This window comes from Heterodontus francisci, chromosome 46, assembly GCF_036365525.1.
Source record: "Heterodontus francisci isolate sHetFra1 chromosome 46, sHetFra1.hap1, whole genome shotgun sequence".
In the NCBI taxonomy this organism is placed as follows: Eukaryota; Metazoa; Chordata; class Chondrichthyes; order Heterodontiformes; family Heterodontidae; genus Heterodontus; species Heterodontus francisci.
The window spans coordinates 17,344,316-17,363,346 of record NC_090416.1 but is presented as its reverse complement, the minus strand read 5'-3'; the positions used below and the strand labels follow the sequence as shown (position 1 = coordinate 17,363,346).

General features: G+C 42.8%; 1 protein-coding gene across 1 annotated transcript in view; it reads left to right on the top strand.

Annotated features, from left to right (window-relative positions):
* The first annotated feature begins 519 nt into the window (after positions 1 to 519).
* The window catches only part of LOC137356755 (regulation of nuclear pre-mRNA domain-containing protein 2-like), a 68,797-nt gene continuing 50,285 nt past the window's right edge, over positions 520 to 19,031 (top strand). Inside the window, exon 1 of the mRNA XM_068022496.1 lies at positions 520 to 1,681. Within this exon, the coding sequence (XP_067878597.1) occupies positions 1,450 to 1,681 (232 nt within the window). The 5' untranslated portion in view covers positions 520 to 1,449. The remainder of the gene's footprint in view (positions 1,682 to 19,031) is intronic.

The following is a 19,031-nucleotide window of genomic DNA, read 5'->3' as shown; positions in this document are numbered from 1 at the left end:
CACAAGGGGATCATCAGCCATGGTGTTATTGAATGGAGGAGTAGGCTGGAGCGGCTGAATGGCATACTCCTATTTCTTTTGTTTGCATGTTTTATTGCAGACTGTAGGGTGAAGGTTGCAAATTGTGAATAAATGCAAGAGGTCATAATTCACAATGGAAAAAGCTGACAAGTATTGCACGCACGTGTTATAATACTGTAATATTTCATCCATATGGCAGAGCCTTTCAGGGTCCCCGGTCACCTGACCAGAGCACTTGCACTTAGTGACGTATGAACGCGTATTTTTATTGGGATGTACCACCGCCTCGGCCCGAGGGGGTGTTTTAGAGACACCCCGTTCCTTGATAATCTCACGCTTCGCCACGACAGTAAATCCTCACGCTTGCAGACGGGGCAGAACAGCTACGTTGAAAACCTCGACGGATGCGCGCCCAGCGGGCGCTTACATCCCGGCGCCCCTCCACCGCCGACAAGGGCGCGAATGGTGCGGTCCGAGGCCGGCCGCTCTGCGCATGCTCGGCGATTGTGGGGCTGAGGGTAAAATGGCGGCGGCGACCGGAGTCGGGGTCCCAGCGTCCCGCAGCCCCTGACGACAGGGACATTCGTGACTGGAGTTATCGCCGGAAAGAGGGGGAAAAATTACACAAATACAATATACTATCCGACCGCAGCGGGGGAAAAAAAAAGAAGCAGCGACCGGCGAGGGTGATTAGAGCTTACCTCAAGTCGCAGGAGAGGCGGGCGAGAGCGCGCTCTGTGTGGTTGGGGGCGGGGCGGGCTGCACGAACAAGGTCGTGTCTTTTATTATTTTTTCCCCCCTCCCCACCTTTTTTTAAATTGATAAATAAAAATAAATCACCTCATTATATTAAGAAAATAAATAATTCTGCCCGCCTGCACCAGCTCCGCGCCGTATTGTGCTGTCCGTCTGTGGGTGCTGGCGGGCCGTCTTTCGGCGCCCCCCCCCCCCCACCACGCATGCGCGAAGGGGAGGCGGGGCGATCCTCGAGAGCGACCGTTCCCCTCCCAATGTGGGCAGGCGCACAAATCCCTAACGGTTTTCTCCCCGCCTCCTGCCTGAGTGACCGCGCGTGAAGCAATTCGAAATCGGGGAACGTTCCATTCCCCCCCAACCCAACCCCACCCCCGCGCGGCGCGTCTCCCGCTCGAGCGTGCGTATTTTCTGACCAACCAAAGAAAGATACCCGTCGACGTGCGCGTCCCCGCCCCCCCCCCCTCCCCGGCCGGGGTCTTTTGCGCGCGCTGTTTGTTTTTGCTTGTCGGAGAGGATCACGTGCTCACCGTTGCGTCCCCGTACCCGCCCACTCCAAGGTGCGCGCACGTACTGACGTCCCCTCCTCCGGGCCCCACCCCCAAATCCAGGTGACGCGCAGTGTTAGTAGTAGCGGTAGTTGAGGGGGGGGAGGGGGGAAAGAAAAGGAGGAAGATGGCGGCTGTTGCAGCAGCAGCAGGGGCCTCGGCGGCCGGCTCTACCGCTTCCTCCTCCTCCTCCTCCACCTCCTCCTCCTCCTCGGCTGGCCTGGAAGCGACGTTGGAAAAGAAGCTGCTGACGGTTACCAACACGATGGACGGTATCCAAGGACTGTCCTCCTGGATCCTGGAAAACAAGAAACACTACACCTCCATAGTCAAGCACTGGATGAAGTGCATGAGGAAATGTGAGTGCAAAACTGGCCTTTCTGGTGTTGATATTGTGCGTGGAGGCGGGGTGTTGTTGGGGGCGGGGGGCACAGCATTGTCTTCACATGAATCTAAAATGCATCTGTTTATATTGTGTCAAACTCTTGAAGATCCATCTATTTTTATACATTTCAAAGTTTTGCATCTAATTGTCACACTTGAAAGTGTTAATTGTATCCCCCCCCCCCAAAAAAAAAGTCATTTCTTTTTCATTCCGGTGTTTAATAACCTGGCCTTTCCGAAAAAGGTTTGCAAGTACCAAAAGATTCACGATCGGTTGCCAGTCTGCAGAAACCAGAGCTTTAATTGACTTCAGGATGTGCCTGTTTAGACCCAGCCCCGCTCCTGGGCTTCCTTACTAGTGGATGTAAAGGCACAGATCGGATCAAAGACATCTCAATTTTCAGCAGCTAGTTGAACTCTAAACCACAGACAACATGCGAACGTTGTCATGGGAGATCAGTACTTTCCAACAAAGCTTTGTGTAACTGTGTTTTGAGTGGAATCTGTGCCTCGCATTCAGAGTGTAAATAAATGTCAATAGGAACAACATTCAGTAGAAAAACTTTAAGGATGGATGCCAAAATAATTGTTAGATGGAGAAAAATGTGAATTATTAACATTTTAATGGCTTGACTTCCTAGTGTACTGACCATGGATGCAGGTGTTTTGTGGTTTTGCCACTGTGGTGGGAATTGTAGAAATCTCACTGGAATGAACACACTTGCAATATTTCTACAATTTGTAAGCTGTCTGAGTCCATTCAGGTGGTGTTTTAAATGTTGAACAGGAAAATCCCTGATCGCTGATCTAATTTGCTTAAGTGCTGCTAGATAAGCTATTAGTTTCTCTTTTAAAATTAAAAATAATTTCTGCTGTACGTTGGTTGTGTTGTGGTTCTACAGTCAGTTCCTACTGTGTGTGTCTCCTAGGTTTTTGAAGGCAGGTGACTGGGAAAACTTTTTTTTATTTAACTGGGTCTTACTAATGGCTATCCTTAATGATTTTACTTTGGTGTTAGCATGGCTGCATGAGCCTGCATGTTGGGAGTTGGTAGCATTAAACCAATACAAAAGCATCTTTAAGTTACCCCACACTGAATTCTGAACCTGTGGCAATACTGTTCTGTAATGTTTTGCATGTTTGTAGATTAGAGTGACATGCCCTCTTGCTCTCCCTGTTCTTCTCCATGGAAAGTAGCTTGTCTTTTTTTTTCTGCACCTTCTGATAGAACAAGTAGATCTGAAGATAACCAAGTAGAAAATTAGGACATAGATCCTCTGTGCCACATTGCATCGGAGTTATAGTGTTCTTAGCAGCTGTAGGCTCGTTCTCCAGTGTCCATTTTTCCTCTAGAAACAGTCCCATGTCAATGGAAATGAATTGAACCCAAGTTGTATATTCAGTTGAGCAAGTGCAAGCAGTCAATCTGTATCATTACAATTTTGGTAAAACATAAAATGTGCTGTGAAACTTCTGTGTTATTCCCACTTGAACTGTACAAAAAAACTTAGTTGTACGGTTCATGAATTTCTCTTTGAAACTTGTTTGGAGAACACGATTTGAACTGGACAACCCTAGGGTGATGTACTGTGGTTATTGCTCTGCCACTGGTGGTGATAGTGGGAGTAATTTGTTATATAATAACAGAAAGTGCTGGAAATACTCAGGTTGGGCAGCGAGAAGCAGAGTTAACCTTTCATTAATTTGTGCTTCTGAATTAAAAGAAGCGTATTGGCACGTCAGTTCTATTGTGTGGTACCAGCATGCTAAATAAGCCTAGTGACAATACCTATGTAAGTATTAGTATCGTATAATGCTGAAGAGGGTTTGTCATGATTGTGATCACTGAATTCTACAGTGCAGACAGATTGTAACGTGAGCATTTAAAGCAGTGTTCTCAGTTATGGTAGTCTTTTTTGTTCCATGGGAGCTGAAGAAATCTTGTTGAGAGGATAGTACAGTGGGACACTACAATTGACCCCAGTGCCAATGGGCTAGGGGAAGAAGTCAAGGGGGGAAATTTGGGGGACAGGACGGGCACCATGCTTTATGGAAATAATTGTATAAGTTCTGTGATTCTATAAAAGGATGCCAGTAACTAGACAAGATTTTTTTTTTAAAGCCCAGGTGTCATGGACTGAATGGCTTCTTTCTGTGCAGTGATATCAGTGGTTCTTGACACCTGTTGTAAGTGCTTGTGTCCTTACCGGCCGTAACAATCTTTTTAACACCGGCTCAAAGTTCCTGTAAGAGCAGAGGACTGAGCTATGATCAGCTAGAGTTTGAATTAGTGACACCCTTGCACACCCCCACAGCCCATTACTAAATTAAAAGACAAACATCTTTACAGTAGTGAGTCTAATCTGTTTCTGTACTTCCAAACAACAAAAGCTCAGCATATGTGGCAATTCCTTGTCAGATTTTCCACAGCCAACAATTGTAACAGCTCTCAGCAAAATGCATGTTTGCACAAAAAAAGGACAAATTGAAAATAATGTTTTTAGTCACTGCGATAGTGTGAGCTCTGCTGCAGTCTACAATTTCAGAATGTGTGCAGTTTCCTGCCAGAGTTCACAAAGGTCAGCGTCAGGAACTTGAGCTAAAGTCAAATGGTGCAGAGGATTTGGTATGTGCACGTTTCTTTGAAGGCCTTGGTCCATAGTCTTGTCATCCAGTTGACCTGGCTGTCCTTACTTTTTTGGTATAGTGCAGGTAGGCACCTATGGCTACAGATCACCTCTGTCTTTGCTGACCTCCACTGGCCCAACATTCTCGAACACTCGACTTCAAAATCTTTGTTCTTGTTTACAAATCCCTGCATGCCTTATCTTTGCAACCTCCTCCTGACCTATGTTCGAACAAAGAACAGTACAGCACAGGAACAGGCCATTCGGCCCTCCAAGCCTGTGCCGATTTTTGATGCCTGCCTAAACTAAAACCTTCTGCACTTCCAGGGACCGTATCCCTCTATTCCCATCCTATTCATGTATTTGTCAAGATTCCTCTTAAACGTCATTATCGTACCTGCTTCCACCACATCCCCCGGCAGCAAGTTCCAGGCACTCACCACCCTCTGTGTAAAGAACTTGCCTCGCACATCCCCTCTAAACTTTGCCCCTCTCACCTTAAACCTATGTCCCCTAGTAATTGACTCTTCCACCCTGGGGAAAAAGCTTCTGACTATCCACTCTGTCCATGCCGCTCATAACTTTGTAATCCTCTATCATGTCACCCCTCCACCTCCATCGTTCCAGTGAAAACAATCCGAGTTTATCCAACCTCTCCTCATAGCTAATGCCCTCCAGACCAGGCAACATCCTGGTAAACCTCTTCTGTACCCTCTCCAAAGCTTCCACGTCCTTCTGGTAGTGTGACGACCAGAATTGCATGCAATTCTGCAATTCTAGTTTGTTCTCTTCACTCTTCTGATTTGATCCCACCCCACTGAACTCTATTATCAGTGGCAACGCCATAAATTTTTCACTTAAGCCACCTGCTGCATCTCTTTTCTTTCATATAATTCTTTCATGGGATCTGGACGTTACTGGCAAGGCCTATCCCTAATTGCCCTTGACAACTGAGTGGCTTGCTGGGCTATTTCAGAGGGCAGTTAAGAGTCAACCACATTGCTGTGGGTCTGGAGTCACATGTAGGCCAGATCAGGTAAGGATGGAAGATTTCCTTCCCTAAGGGGGAACCAGATGGGTTTTTATGACAATTGATGGCACCATTACAGAGACTATGAAACTAGCTTTCAATTCCAGATTTTTATTAATTAATTGAATTTAAATTCCGCCAGCTGCAATGGTGGGATTTGAACCCAGGGCATTAGCCCAGGCCTCTGGATTGCTAGTTCAGCGACATTACCACTACACCACAGTCTCATCCCATCAACATCCTGAAAACTTACCTCTTCCACCATACTTGTGCTCATTTCACTCCACTCCATCCCACCCCCAAAAGCCTTGTCTGTGTTCTGGCCAAAGACCTAGTTATGAAGATCCTTAAATACCTTGCTATACAGTTGCATTGTATTTCTTCAAGTTATCACAGAAAAATAAAATTCCACAACCTTCGGTGTGCGATTATGCTACATACCTCACATTCTTTATCCTTAGTTTATGGTTACTCCATGTGCTAAGAGAAACTTTGAGAGGCACAAGTTCACAAACCACGTGTTCCCAAAATCAGCCCCTTTATCATAATTGGAATCCCTTAATTTAGGTTATGCTTCTTAGGGTAGGAGGTGGAAAAAACTCTGCTTGAATCTCCACCTCTAATTGCTATCTCGCAAGAGTTTGTGTGTGCCTGCATGTGTATGCGTTTTTAATGGTTTGGTCACTTAATCCCAACCTCTACGTCAGGAACTAGTTAAATTTTGAAAAGTGATATTGGGGCATTTTGAGGTCGCTACTTTTTTATTTTTAAATATATCTCTGAACAGATTTAATTTTAATGGAGAGCATGCCCTCCTTATTCAAGGAGCAGCTACTGCGTGTCCTTGATGAGTATGTACCTGTCAGGCAGGGAGGAAGTTGTCGAGCGAGGGAGCCGTGGTTTACTAAAGAAGTTGAAGCACTTGTCAAAAGGAAGAAGAAGGCTTATGTTAGGATGAGACGTGAAGGCTCAGTTAGGGCGCTTGAGAGTTACAAGCTAGCCAGGAAGGATCTAAAGGGAGAGCTAAGAAGAGCAAGGAGAGGACACAAGAAGTCATTGGCGGATAGGATCAAGGAAAACCCTAAGGCTTTCTATAGGTATATCAGGAATAAAAGAATGACTAGAGTTAGATTAGGGCCGATCAAGGATAGTAGTGGGAAGTTGTGTGTGGAATCAGAGGCGATAGGGGAAGCGTTAAATGAATATTTTTCGTCAGTATTTACAGTAGAGAAAGAAAATGTTGTCGAGGAGAATACTGAGATTCAGACTACTAGGCTAGATGGGATTGAGGTTCACAAGGAGGAGGTGTTAGCAATTTTGGAAAGTGTGAAAATAGATAAGTCCCCTGGGTCAAATGGGATTTATCCTAGGATTCTCTGGGAAGCCAGGGAGGAAATTGCAGAGTCTTTGTCCTTGATCTTTATGTCGTCATTGTCGACAGGAATAGTGCCGAAAGACTGGAGGATAGCAAATGTTGTCCCCTTGTTCAAGAAGGGGAGTAGAGACAGCCCTGGTAATTATAGACCTGTGAGCCTTACTTCGGTTGTGGGTAAAATGTTGGAAAAGGTTATAAGAGATAGGATTTATAATCATCTTGAAAAGAATAAGTTCATTAGAGATAGTCAGCACGGTTTTGTGAAGGGCAGGTCGTGCCTCACAAACCTTATTGAGTTTTTCGAGAAGGTGACCAAACAGATGGATGAGGGTAAAGCAGTGGATGTGGTGTATATGGATTTCAGTAAGGCGTTTGATAAGGTTCCCCACGGTAGGCTATTGCAGAAAATATGGAAGTATGGGGTTGAAGGTGATTTAGAGCTTTGGATCAGAAATTGGCTAGCTGAAAAGACAGAGGGTGTTGGTTGATGGCAAATGTTCATCCTGGAGTTTAGTTACTAGTGGTGTACCGCAAGGATCTGTTTTGGGGCCACTGCTGTTTGTCATTTTTATAAATGACCTGGAAGAGGGTGTAGAAGGGTGGGTTAGTAAATTTGCGGATGACACGAAGGTCGGTGGAGTTGTGGATAGTGCCGAAGGATGTTGTAGGGTACAGAGGGATATAGATAGGCTGCAGAGCTGGGCTGAGAGATGGCAAATGGAGTTTAATGCGGAAAAGTGTGAGGTGATTCACTTTGGAAGGAGTAACAGGAATGCAGAGTACTGGGCTAATGGGAAGATTCTTGGTAGTGTAGATGAACGGAGAGATCTTGGTGTCCAGGTACATAACCTGGGTAGCAACTTTCAGGGATTTAATAGGGCTGTTAAGAAGGCATATGGTGTGTTAGCTTTTATTAGTAGGGGGATCGAGTTTCGGAGCCACGAGGTCATGCTGCAGCTGTACAAAACTCTGGTGAGACCGCACCTGGAGTATTGCGTGCAGTTCTGGTCACCGCATTATAGGAAGGATGTGGAAGCTTTGGAAAGGGTGCAGAGGAGATTTACTAGGATGTTGCCTGGTATGGAGGGAAGGTCTTACGAGGAAAGGCTGAGGGACTTGAGGTTGTTTTCGTTGGAGAGAAGGAGGAGGAGAGGTGACTTAATAGAGACATATAAGATAATCAGAGGGTTAGATAGGGTGGATAGTGAGAGTCTTTTTCCTCGGATGGTGATGGCAAACACGAGGGGACATAGCTTTAAGTTGAGGGGTGATAGATATAGGACAGATGTTAGAGGTAGTTTCTTTACTCAGAGTAGTAGGGGCGTGGAGCGCCCTGCCTGCAACAGTAGTAGACTCGCCAACTTTAAGGGCATTTAATTAGAATTTAGAATTAGAATATTACAGCGCAGTACAGGCCCTTCGGCCCTCGATGTTGCGCCGACCTGCGAAACCATCTGACCTACACTATTCCATTTTCGTCCATATGTCTATCCAATGACCACTTAAATGCCCTTAAAGTTGGCGAGTCTACCACTGTTGCAGGCAGGGCGTTCCATAGTGGTCATTGGATAGACATATGGATGAAAATGGAATAGTGTAGGTCAGATGGTTTCACAGGTCGGCGCAACATCGAGGGCCGAAGGGCCTGTACTGCGCTGTAATGTTCTAATTCTAATTCAGCCAGCCTTATTGGCATATGAGATTATCCTGGGTCAGTTCAGTGCCAAAACAAGTGCAGCAGTCTACATGTCTGTCTGAGAGAGTTACTCGTATGGAAACAGCACACCACACAGTTATGTCGCACACTGTTGCTTTTCTTTTAAAAGATGAGCTTGGAGAGGGTATGACAGTACAGATTGTTGATCTGCTTGGTAGTCTGGCCTTTTCTCCTTGCATGTTTTCTGCTCAGAGGCAAATTGAAAATGCTGGCTTGAAACTGTTCTTTAGTCTCACCTTTCTTTTTAAATTTACAGTTATGTTGACATTGCTTTTTTGGGAGGGAGTGTTGGTGATGGGGTTATAACTGCTTTCTGATCAGTGCATATAAAATGGGACTGCAACGGAAAGCATTGCTACAGTGGTTTGAATTTTCCTTTCTCATTTCTCCAAAGCTTCAAATATGCACCAATTGTTGTTCGCTTTGCTTGTATCTTCCTGTTAAAATTAGAGCATGTTGCATGGTATCAATTCTTTCCCAGGAAGCTTGTTGTGAAGCTCTTTACCCCACTCAGCCTTTTCCTTTTACAATAGGCAGTCTTTTGAAACCTGAGTCTGATATGCTCTGTTCCTTAGCCTTTCAGTTGGCTGTCTCAATATAAAAAAAACTTATTGAAAAAATTGTCCTGCTTTGATTTTATACCTTGTTGTCAGTAAGTATAGAATTTGAAGTAGCCACCTGATTTTAAGTGGCAGACATACAGAGAAAATGAGATACAAATTTATACATTTGTTTTGTGGCAGAACAGAATCCTGCTGCACTTTTACATCTATAAGCATAGTGATGAAACTGCTGCATACGACATGATTTGTTAATTTTTGGATTGATGCTGAGTTGCTCTTGTTTTGAAGGCTAACTGTGTTGGGTATGAGACGAATCATAGAATTATACATCACAGAGGAAGGCCAATTGGCCCATCGTGCCTGTGCTGACTCTTTGAAAGAGCTGTCCAGTTAGTCCCACTCCACTGTCCTTTTCTGCATAGTCCTGTAAATTTTCCCTTTTCAGGACAATTTTTGAGTCTCATTGAACTGGTTGCTATGTTTGGGAGAGGGCTGTTATCAGGGATTTGGAGGAAGAAAGTGAAAGAGATTACATGAAGGAATTAGTTCCACATTTTACAGTCACTCTAAATATGTTGCAGCTCCCTGATAGCTCAGTAGGTTTATCCAGTGAGTATCTGAGCCTCACAGGCAAAGATGATCCTAAATTTTATGCATGTTCTGTGCTGAGGCCAGTTGTAGTGCTCCAACTGCTGAGATTAGCTAAGTGTACTGACCAGGAATTAAACCAGGGACCTTCCCAGTTAAATTACTCATCTGCTTCTGTACCAACCAGAGGAGCTGAATTTCTGTTGTAAAATACTTGTGTAAAACCCGTAATTACTTGACTGTGTGCCAAACGTGAAGAGAGAAATCAGGTTCTTAATGTTGACCAACTTGGATGCGGCATCATAATTTTGAAAGATAGAGGTGACAAAATTGACAGCTGTAAAAATTGATAATACTAGGGCTTATCAAAAAAGTGAAGCACCCATCTGCTAGAATAATGGGTAAATGCGCTGCATGGTATTCTACTAAACAATGTAGATCAACAACGTCCAAGATTTAATCCATGGTCTCTGCAGAGTTAGCTGACTTATGCCTTGGTTATGATGGGGGCACTACTGGCTTTTGTTCCTGGGCGAGATTTGGGAAAATCAGTCAGGATTTCTACTCCTAATTGCTTTTATAAACTAAATGGGTGAAACTGGGATTGGGATCGGCTGCAGTGTTCTCCATGGTTAAGTAACACGTTACTGTTCATCTAGGCTCAAAAGTGAAGAATTCCCACTCGAAGATATACTGGGAGGCAACTAGTGCCCATGAAGCTGTTCCTCAACATGTCAGGTCCAGGTGAGGGTGGGGGGAAAAGAGAAAAAGAACTAATACTGCGTAGAAAGTGCATCCATAGCATTTGAAAAAGTAAAATCTGCGAATGTAGCTAACAAATTGGATTTGTGTCCGTATAGTCTTTCACTTATAGTAATGCTGCTAGGCTCTGTGTGAATTCACAGTTTGAGTAGTAGTCCCAGCTTATTGCTGCATTGATGAAATGCTTTGTAGGTAAAAGAACAGTGGCAAAAGATGATGCCATAAAATAGGTAAAAGATTAAGCTGGTGATACTCATTTATGCTATCTTAATCTGATGTTTCGTGAGATATTCTTTATTCCCTCATAATTTCCTGAAGCCAACGACTTGGGCAGAGCCCCACAGGCTTTGCCTATTCTTTGGTACCTTTCCGTTTGGCCATTTTTCCATTTGTAGATGTCAGCAGACTATTTCATTGAGGAAGCTATCAGATAAGTCTGATCCTGTGCTGGACACAAGTGCATTTTGCAGCAGGTGTCACTGGACAGCTGCGTTTTGTTTTGTTCCATTCCCTGCACCAAGACCACTTGTGGCACCCCAAATACTGACACTTGGTAAGATGAGTTAACTTAGCAGAGGCTAAGAATTGGAGTTAGGACCTACTGACCTGCATGGTTTAGTACCACGTTGAGCGGTGTTTCACTGAGCAAGGATTGGGGAGTTGGGATGCGACAGTTAATGTATTCACGGAGGTAACATTATTGTAAGCACCGTGTTCCTTAATCTAGTGAAAAGCTTCTTAAAATTTGCAGGGGGAGCTTTCTGTATTTGTTAGATAAATGAACGATTGATTTCTATTCAAAAATAGAATGCATTGCACAGTATCTGGAATGGATAAACTGCCATACCTTATTTTACATACAGTTTCCTTCTTCGTAAAACTGCTTCTCTGCTGTGTACAAATGTGAACAGATCATAAGTTATTTTTGGTGGTTTGTATTAAGACTTCTGTGGCAAGTAAATTGCTGTATACACAGACTTGGAGGAAGTTAAGTCCAGGGAAAATACTTTTTTTCTAATAGTGTTCCTCTAGTTTATACATGAAAACTATTGGCTTATCAAAGTCTGATCCCATATTTTAAATGTGTTAATTTTCTTGGGAGTAAGAAACCCTATATGAATTTTCGCATCTCTTGCCTGGCACATGGAGGCCAATTATAGGTACCTCCTTGCCTATAGGGCTGCTCCGTGATGTCACTGGTGGGGAGCATCCCTGAGTGACTGCGGTGACTACAAAATTGCACTGTAATGATAGAACTTGTACTTATATAGCACTTAATCCCTTCAACCTCAAGAGATCCCAAGGTGCTTTCCAACTAATGGATCTCTTTCTGAAGTATAGCCAGGTTAACTGAAGGACAAGACTGTATTTAGGTCTTTACATATGGGGATAGAGATGTTACTGTGTCATGGTTCTCTGCTAGAGTGCTGATTTACACTCTCTACAAAAATGGTGTAAATTTATTCTGGGAGATTGTGTGTTGTTATGGTCTGTTGCTCCTCAATATTTTTGAGTTATTTTTAATTTCCCTCTTCAGATCTCCAGGCAACATGCACCATTCTTTCAGTGATCTGCCTCCAGGCCTTTGACAGTGCTACTCCTACATGGCACCTCCTAAACTTCTGCAACAAGCATTGGAAAATTGCTGCATGACAGATTATGTGCATAAATCCATGTCCTAATATATGTTGACATGTGCATTTAAGCACAAATATGATAGCTGTTGTTGAATTTAAAACAGGGTTTTTTAAAAAAGTGCGAATGTTATGCTTATTGAAGCGAGTGATGTCATGTGCTGGGGCATTTTCATTTTGAACATTATACCACCGTTATTGTCAAGTCAATCTTTGCCTGCTCTACACCAACAATGTGCCTCAGCTCCAACAGAAGACACCCATCTTGTGGGCAGTGAAGTTGCTTGTTCTCCTACAGATTGAATGTAGCCAGAGAGATGCACAATATGTATGTTGTTTGCATGTTAACATCACCCATCTCTATCTCGTCATCATCTCCCTCTAACCTTCCATTGTCTCTTGAGTTGTCAGCCTGCTTGTCTCCCAGCCAGTCTTGGATAACCTGCAGTTTCCTCCAGCTAAACGTTGGAAAGACCCAAAGCCATCATTTTTGGCTCCCCCCATCACAAATTCAGTACCTTTGCCACTGATTTAATTTCCCTCTCTGGACACTGACTCAAGCCTAACCAGACTGTTCACAGTCTCTGCATCCTATTTGCCCTAAGCTGAGCTTCACTACAGCACAAAGACCACTTACTTCTACCTTCGTAACGTCGCGCCTACCTTAGTGCATTTGCTGCTGAAACCCTCACCTGTGCGGGTTCCACTATTTCAGTACTCTTATCATCTGTAAACTTCACCTATTCCAAAACTACTGTCCTTTGCTGTAACTCATCCTGCAAAAAAGTCCTGTTTGTCCATCAACCCTGTTCTCACTGACCTACATTGTCTCCTGGTTTCACTAATGTCTCAGGTTTCAAATTTTCACGTGTGTTTAAAACGCTCCATGGTTTTACTTCTCCCTATCTCTCTAACCTCCTCTAGTCCCTGTTCCTGACTCTTTGGCCTCTTGTGGAACTGCTTCACTGCAACCCCCCGCCCCCCCCCTCACTCCACTCCCATCCTCAGTTCCACTTAATCACACTATTGACAGCTGTGCCTTTAATCGCCTAGACCTCTCACTCTGGGATTCGCCATCTAACTTCTACTTATCCACCTCCCTTTCTGTCTTTCAAACCTGTAGAAATAATTGTGCTTTGAGCAATTAGCTTTATTATTCTGTGATTTTCTTTTATTATTCATTACCCTAAATTACTCTCCTCTAGTACCGCAACCAATGACAGAAGATATGTAACAATCGGTACTTCAATCTGTTGCTGTATGGTTCAAAATGGTCTCTTGACACAATGAAAATTTTAAAGGGCAAAAACTATAATTGCACTGCTGCCCTTAATAAAAGCAAATCAGTTTCACTTTGCAGTATCTTGGCTTACTGTTACAAACCAGATCTAATGCCCTCTTGCATTAGATTAATTGGATTTGAAGCCATGGTACCCTCGGTGGTGTCCTATAGTTAGAACAACAAAAGCAGAAACATACATTTATATAGTGACTTCGGCAATATTCTAAGGTGCTTATTCAGGGAAAAATGGATGCTGCACCAAAGAAGATGATATGCTGGGGATAGTGGTGGGCTTTGTAGAACCAGAGGAGGTTACAAAGATAGGCGGGGACAAGGGCGCAAATGGATTTAAACTTAAGCATAGGCTGTGAAAAGTCTTGTCGAAGGTGATTCTTTTCACTGTTAATTTTTCTATTTCCATCGTGATTTTCTTTCTCTCATCGATATTACCACATTGAATACTCTCCTGATTTGTTCTCTCTTGATCCTGTTATGGTCCAAATACACAATATAGCTCGCTATTCCTGCTGTGTACAACTTCGTTGTATTGAGCTCAACACTTGTCAGAAAGCTAAATTCTAAAATAAAAGTAAGAAATACTGGAAAATACTCAGCAGGTCTGGCAGCATCTGTGGAGAGAGAAGCAGAGTTGACATTTCAGGTCAGCGACCCTTCATCAGAACTGGCAAAGGTTAGAAATGTAATGGGTTTTAAGCAAATGAAGCGGGGTTGGGGTGAGAGATAACAAAAGTAAAGGTGTTGATAGGACAGGGTCACAGAGAATAACTGACCAGAAGATGATGGAGCAAAGGCAAATTGTATGTTAATGGTGATGAAAGACAAAGCATTAGTACAGAGAGGGTGTTAATGGACAGAAAAATGAACAGCCCTGGCCCAAAGCACAAACATGAAAAATACAGTGGGCAGGCACATTGTAAGAAAAAGGAATGATGAAACAAACGGGAAAAAAATTTTTAAAAAGAAAAAAAAAAACTGAAAATAGAAAGGTAAATGAGATGCTGTTCCTTGAGCTTGCGTTGATGTTCACTGGAATGCTGTAGCAAGCCCAGGACAGATATGTGGGCATGAGAGTGGGGGAGTAGTGTTGAAATGGCAAGCATCCGGAAGCTCGGGGTCATGCATTCGGACTGAACGGAGGTGTTTTGCAAAGCGGTCACCCAATCTGTGTTTGGTCTCCCCAGTGTAGAGGAGACCATATTGTGAGCAAGCTAAATTCTAACTTCTTTCCTATGATCTATAAACCATAAAATCCCTCCGTCTCTTTTTTTACAATCTACAAACTCTGAAAACTAAAACTTGGTAATTAGTGTTTTCTTATTTGCCGAATCTTTTTCCTGCTTTCAGTATTGTGAAATTATCAAAATTATGCAGCTGCAATTATTCTTTGTTCCTTTCTGTTGCTGGGTGAGGTTCCATATGTTTTTGGACACCCTTTGGTACCTCATTCAAGAGGCTATTGCCTTGTATGAATCTGGACATTATGTCCTGTAACCTGGACAGGCTGTTCATCTGCTGGAGAGGCTAGGCTTTACTGTCCATTCCTATCCTGCCCTCCTTTAATGCCCATACATACTCACTTCCAGCAGAATAATGATCAAGAGTGGGGGAAATAATCAGTTTTGCCCTGCCTAAACCCAAGAACATTAGTGCTGATTGTGGAAGCCCCAGCTGACTTCAAATAATTTGTCTGACTGAAGATCGAACTTTGTCTAGCTGAGCTACTGCTTAACGGATAAACTCGCCGGGTTACTGGGGGAGACGGTGTGATTATTTTCAAGACTTTTTTTTTTCTCGCGTAATCTATGCTTGGGGTGATTGCTTCTTCCGTCTTGAATTTGCTTTTACCACATAACTGCTTTATCTTGACATTGCTGCTTGTGCACTATTATGACAAAATTTCTGAATCTTTAATTTGTTTATATATATAGAAACTGAAGTGTGATTTTTACCTGATTGCTTGTTTACTGTGATAGTATTGGGGCAGCTGTAGTTGCCAAAGTGTAGTGATTCACAGTTAAATACTCTCTCCTATTAGGCGGCAGATTTAAATCCACCAATTCAGGAACCTTTTATCTAAAAAAAATGCATGTGGCCATTTGTTTTTAACACTTTCTAGCACAGCTGCGAACCTTACTGTTCTGGGCTGCTGTGTCAGCCAGCCAGTATATCATTGGAAACAGCTCTGCAGAGTTTAGAAGTGTCTTGACCTGGTAAATATTGACATTTCTGCATTTCGGATGCAACCACATCAATCTTCAGGATCTGGGCCTACAATTGGAAAACTAACATATTAAAGAGGGTTTCGAGCCATTTCCTTTTTAAAAAGAAACTTGCTACCACTGCCAGTGTATGGTAGCAACAACAAGATGGGGGGGAAAAAAGGTTAATTAGGGCTTTTAAGTTTTTTTTAAAAAAGAGGAATGTTACAATTCATGAATATTGAAAAAAAATTAAAATTTGAAACAAAATACTGAATTGGACAAATAGGGATGGTGATGGCAGAGTTGACATTATGTAGAATTGTATTTTAGGTATTGGTTTGGGATTAATATTACAGCAATACGTCTCAGCAGATTTGTTACTGGGATGAGAATTTTTTTCCAGTGCTGTAGTTTTTGTGCTTGAGAAAAAAAAATTGGCCCAGAGAGGGAGGCAATTCCTTGAACCTGCCAACAGTCTGAAAGTGCTTTTACATTTCAATGCCAGATTTGAAGAGGTGACACTCTTCCCTGTTTAAAATTTTTGTCAGACACTGGGCAGAAAAGGAGCTAGCAAATTTGATGTTGGCTTTCGAAGCCATAAAAAAGTAGGTCTTTCTTGTCATTGGAGCAAGGGAAGTCAGTGAATTTATATTAATGTATTTGCTACTGTCAGCAGTCAAAGGTGCCATTCAAGTTAATTTATCTCAGAACAGACTGAATCTTGGCAAGGCATGTACGGACTCAAAGTTTTGGTCCTTGTTACCTATCCTCAGTTCTTGCTTTTTACATCTTAAATTCAAACTTGGTGTTATCTAATCACTACTGCACGATTGCTGTCTTCTTTTTCTCTTATCCTTTTTAAGGCTCATAATGATAGTGTCCTGCATTACAGGACTCCATGTAGGTTTTAAAATTTAATTAAATACATAGCAAATAAAGACGCTTCTAAAAGTTGTAGATGGGACTGAACATTTGTGGGACAACAAGGAGTCCTTGGAATTATTAGCATGTCATTTTTCTTGATTTTCTTCTACAACCTCCAATATTTCTGATTGTCATTGATACCTGTTATGGTATAGCTCCTGTCTGGTACTTTGCCGAGGTGGCCATTCTTAATGTTAGTTGTTAATTTAACCTTTGGTTTAGGAGTTGTGTCAGCTAAGCTTGAACCTAATGTCTGATCGTGGAATCAGAAATTTACAGGTTGGAAGGAGGCCATTTGGTCCATCGTGTCTGCTCTGGCCAACAAGTAGTCATCCAGCCTAATCCTACTTTCCAGCTTTTCGTCTGTAGCTTTCTAGGTTAGGGCACTTCAAGTACATATCCAAGTACTTTTTAAATGTAATGAGGGTGTCTGCCTCATTGAGTTCCAGATCCCCACCATCCTCTGGGTCAAAATGTTTTCCCCTTAAATCCCCTCTACACCACCTATCTCTTACCGTAAAATCTATGGACCCCTCGCCCAAGGGAAATAGGGCCTTACTATCCACTCTAAGTATAAAATTATAAGGCGTCTAGATAGTTAGGTCTGCCCTTTCTGCCTCCTCTGTTCCAAAGAATACAACCGTAGCCTATCCAATCTTTTCTAATAACTAAAATTCTCCAGTCCAGGCAACCGAATTGTCTCTGTACCCTCTCTAGTGCAATCACATCTTTCATGTCGTGCGGTGACCAGACTGCACGCGGTACTCCTGCGAAGGTGGGGATGTGAGAGGGAAAATGGGATTAATGTAGGATTTGTATAAATGGGTGGTTGATGGTCGGTGCGGACTTGTTGGGTCGAAGGGCCTGTTTTGGTGCTGTATCTCTCTATGACTTTAAACCTTGGTGAGTTGCTGCAGTACATCTTGTAGATAGATGGTAGACATGGTGGAGGGAGTGAATGTTTAAAGTGGTGGATGGGATGCCAATCAAGCAGGCTGCTTTGCCCTGGATGGTTTTGAGTTTCTTGAGTGTTCGAGCTGCACTCCTCCAGACTAGTGAAGAGTGTTCCATCAGACTCCTGACTTGTGCGTTGTGGATTGTGGACAGGCATTGGGGAATCGGGAGGTGAATCACTTGCCGCAGAATACCCAGCCTTGTAGCCACTGTGTTTATGTGGCTGGCTCATTTAATTTTCTGGTTAATGATTGCCCCATCAACTGCCTGGGGGTCTTCAGTCTTAATACAATTGAATGTCAAGAGGAGGTCTTTAGACCTTTTCTTGTTGGAGATGGCCATTGCCTGCCACTTATGTGGCGTAAATGTTACTTGCCACTTAGCGGCACAAGCTTGAATGTTTCCAGGTCTTGCTGTTTGGAGACGTAGACTGGTTCATTATTTAAAGTATTACGAATGGAACTGAACATTCTGCAATCATTGGCGAACATTCCCACTTTAATGAAGCATTGCATTGAAAAGTTTGTAATTTTTTTTATATTCTCATGCAGGTCAACAGTTGTGATTTGTTGAGCAATTTTCAGGTCTCAGTGGCAAAAGAATTGGTATGATAGCATAACGCTGTATTGAAAAGTTAGAATCCCTTATGATTCATAAGGATGAGGGTTCAAGTATCACTTCAGGAACTGAGTATAGATTCTGAGCTGAGATTCTCGTATAGTACCTGAGGAATGTTAAAGTGTCAAAGGTGCCATCCTTTTAGATCAGATGTTAAACCCAGGCCCTGCGATGCTGGTTTGTGTGGATCCTATTGCAATATTTGGAGCAGGGCAGAGTGTTCTCCTGGTGCCCTGGATAGCATTCCTCCCTGAAACAGATTAACTGGTCATCCCTTTCCTTGCTATTTGAGATCTTGCTGTGCACCAAATAGCTGCCATGTTTGCCTACACAGGAACAGTCACTGTTTTCAAAGTAATTTTTGCTTGTCAAGCACTTTGTAATATTACTGAGACTTGATAAAGTGCTATATAAATGCATTTGTTTTCTCACTCTTGCTCTCTGTGCAAGTGGGCACTCAGTGACCAGATTTCTTCATATGTACCATGTAAGTGTACGTTATTGGCTGTAAAGCACTTTGGAACATCCTGAGATTGTGAACAGGCACTATATAAAGGCAAGACTTTCTTTAAGTCCTTTAAGATTTTTACAGTTTTTTTAATGGTTCCTTGAAGAGCATTTTTGTGACTATAGGATTTTCATGGTTTGAGAAGGATCCATATGCATGTGCCTCGCCCACCCAATCTAGGTTATTTTATACAAGTAGATGTAGCTTTAAAGCTGGTGATGTAAGTATATCAGTGACAAATGGCTTTCTGTGACTGTTTTTGTTAGGGGTGCTGTGGTTAAATGAATCTCCCTACCTGAAAGCCTTGATTTGATCATGCACTACTTTCAAATCACACTCACCTAACATTCATGATGAAGACTGATTTCGAGATTTGAATTGCTGTCTTGTGATTTGTCATTTAATTTTTATTTAAAAAGAAGGAACAAGGCCAGAGCTATTGCGTGGGACATCACCAGCATTGAAAAGGGAGAGATAAATCTGGATGTAGTCATTACGTGATGTTCAGCTTGGTATTTGAA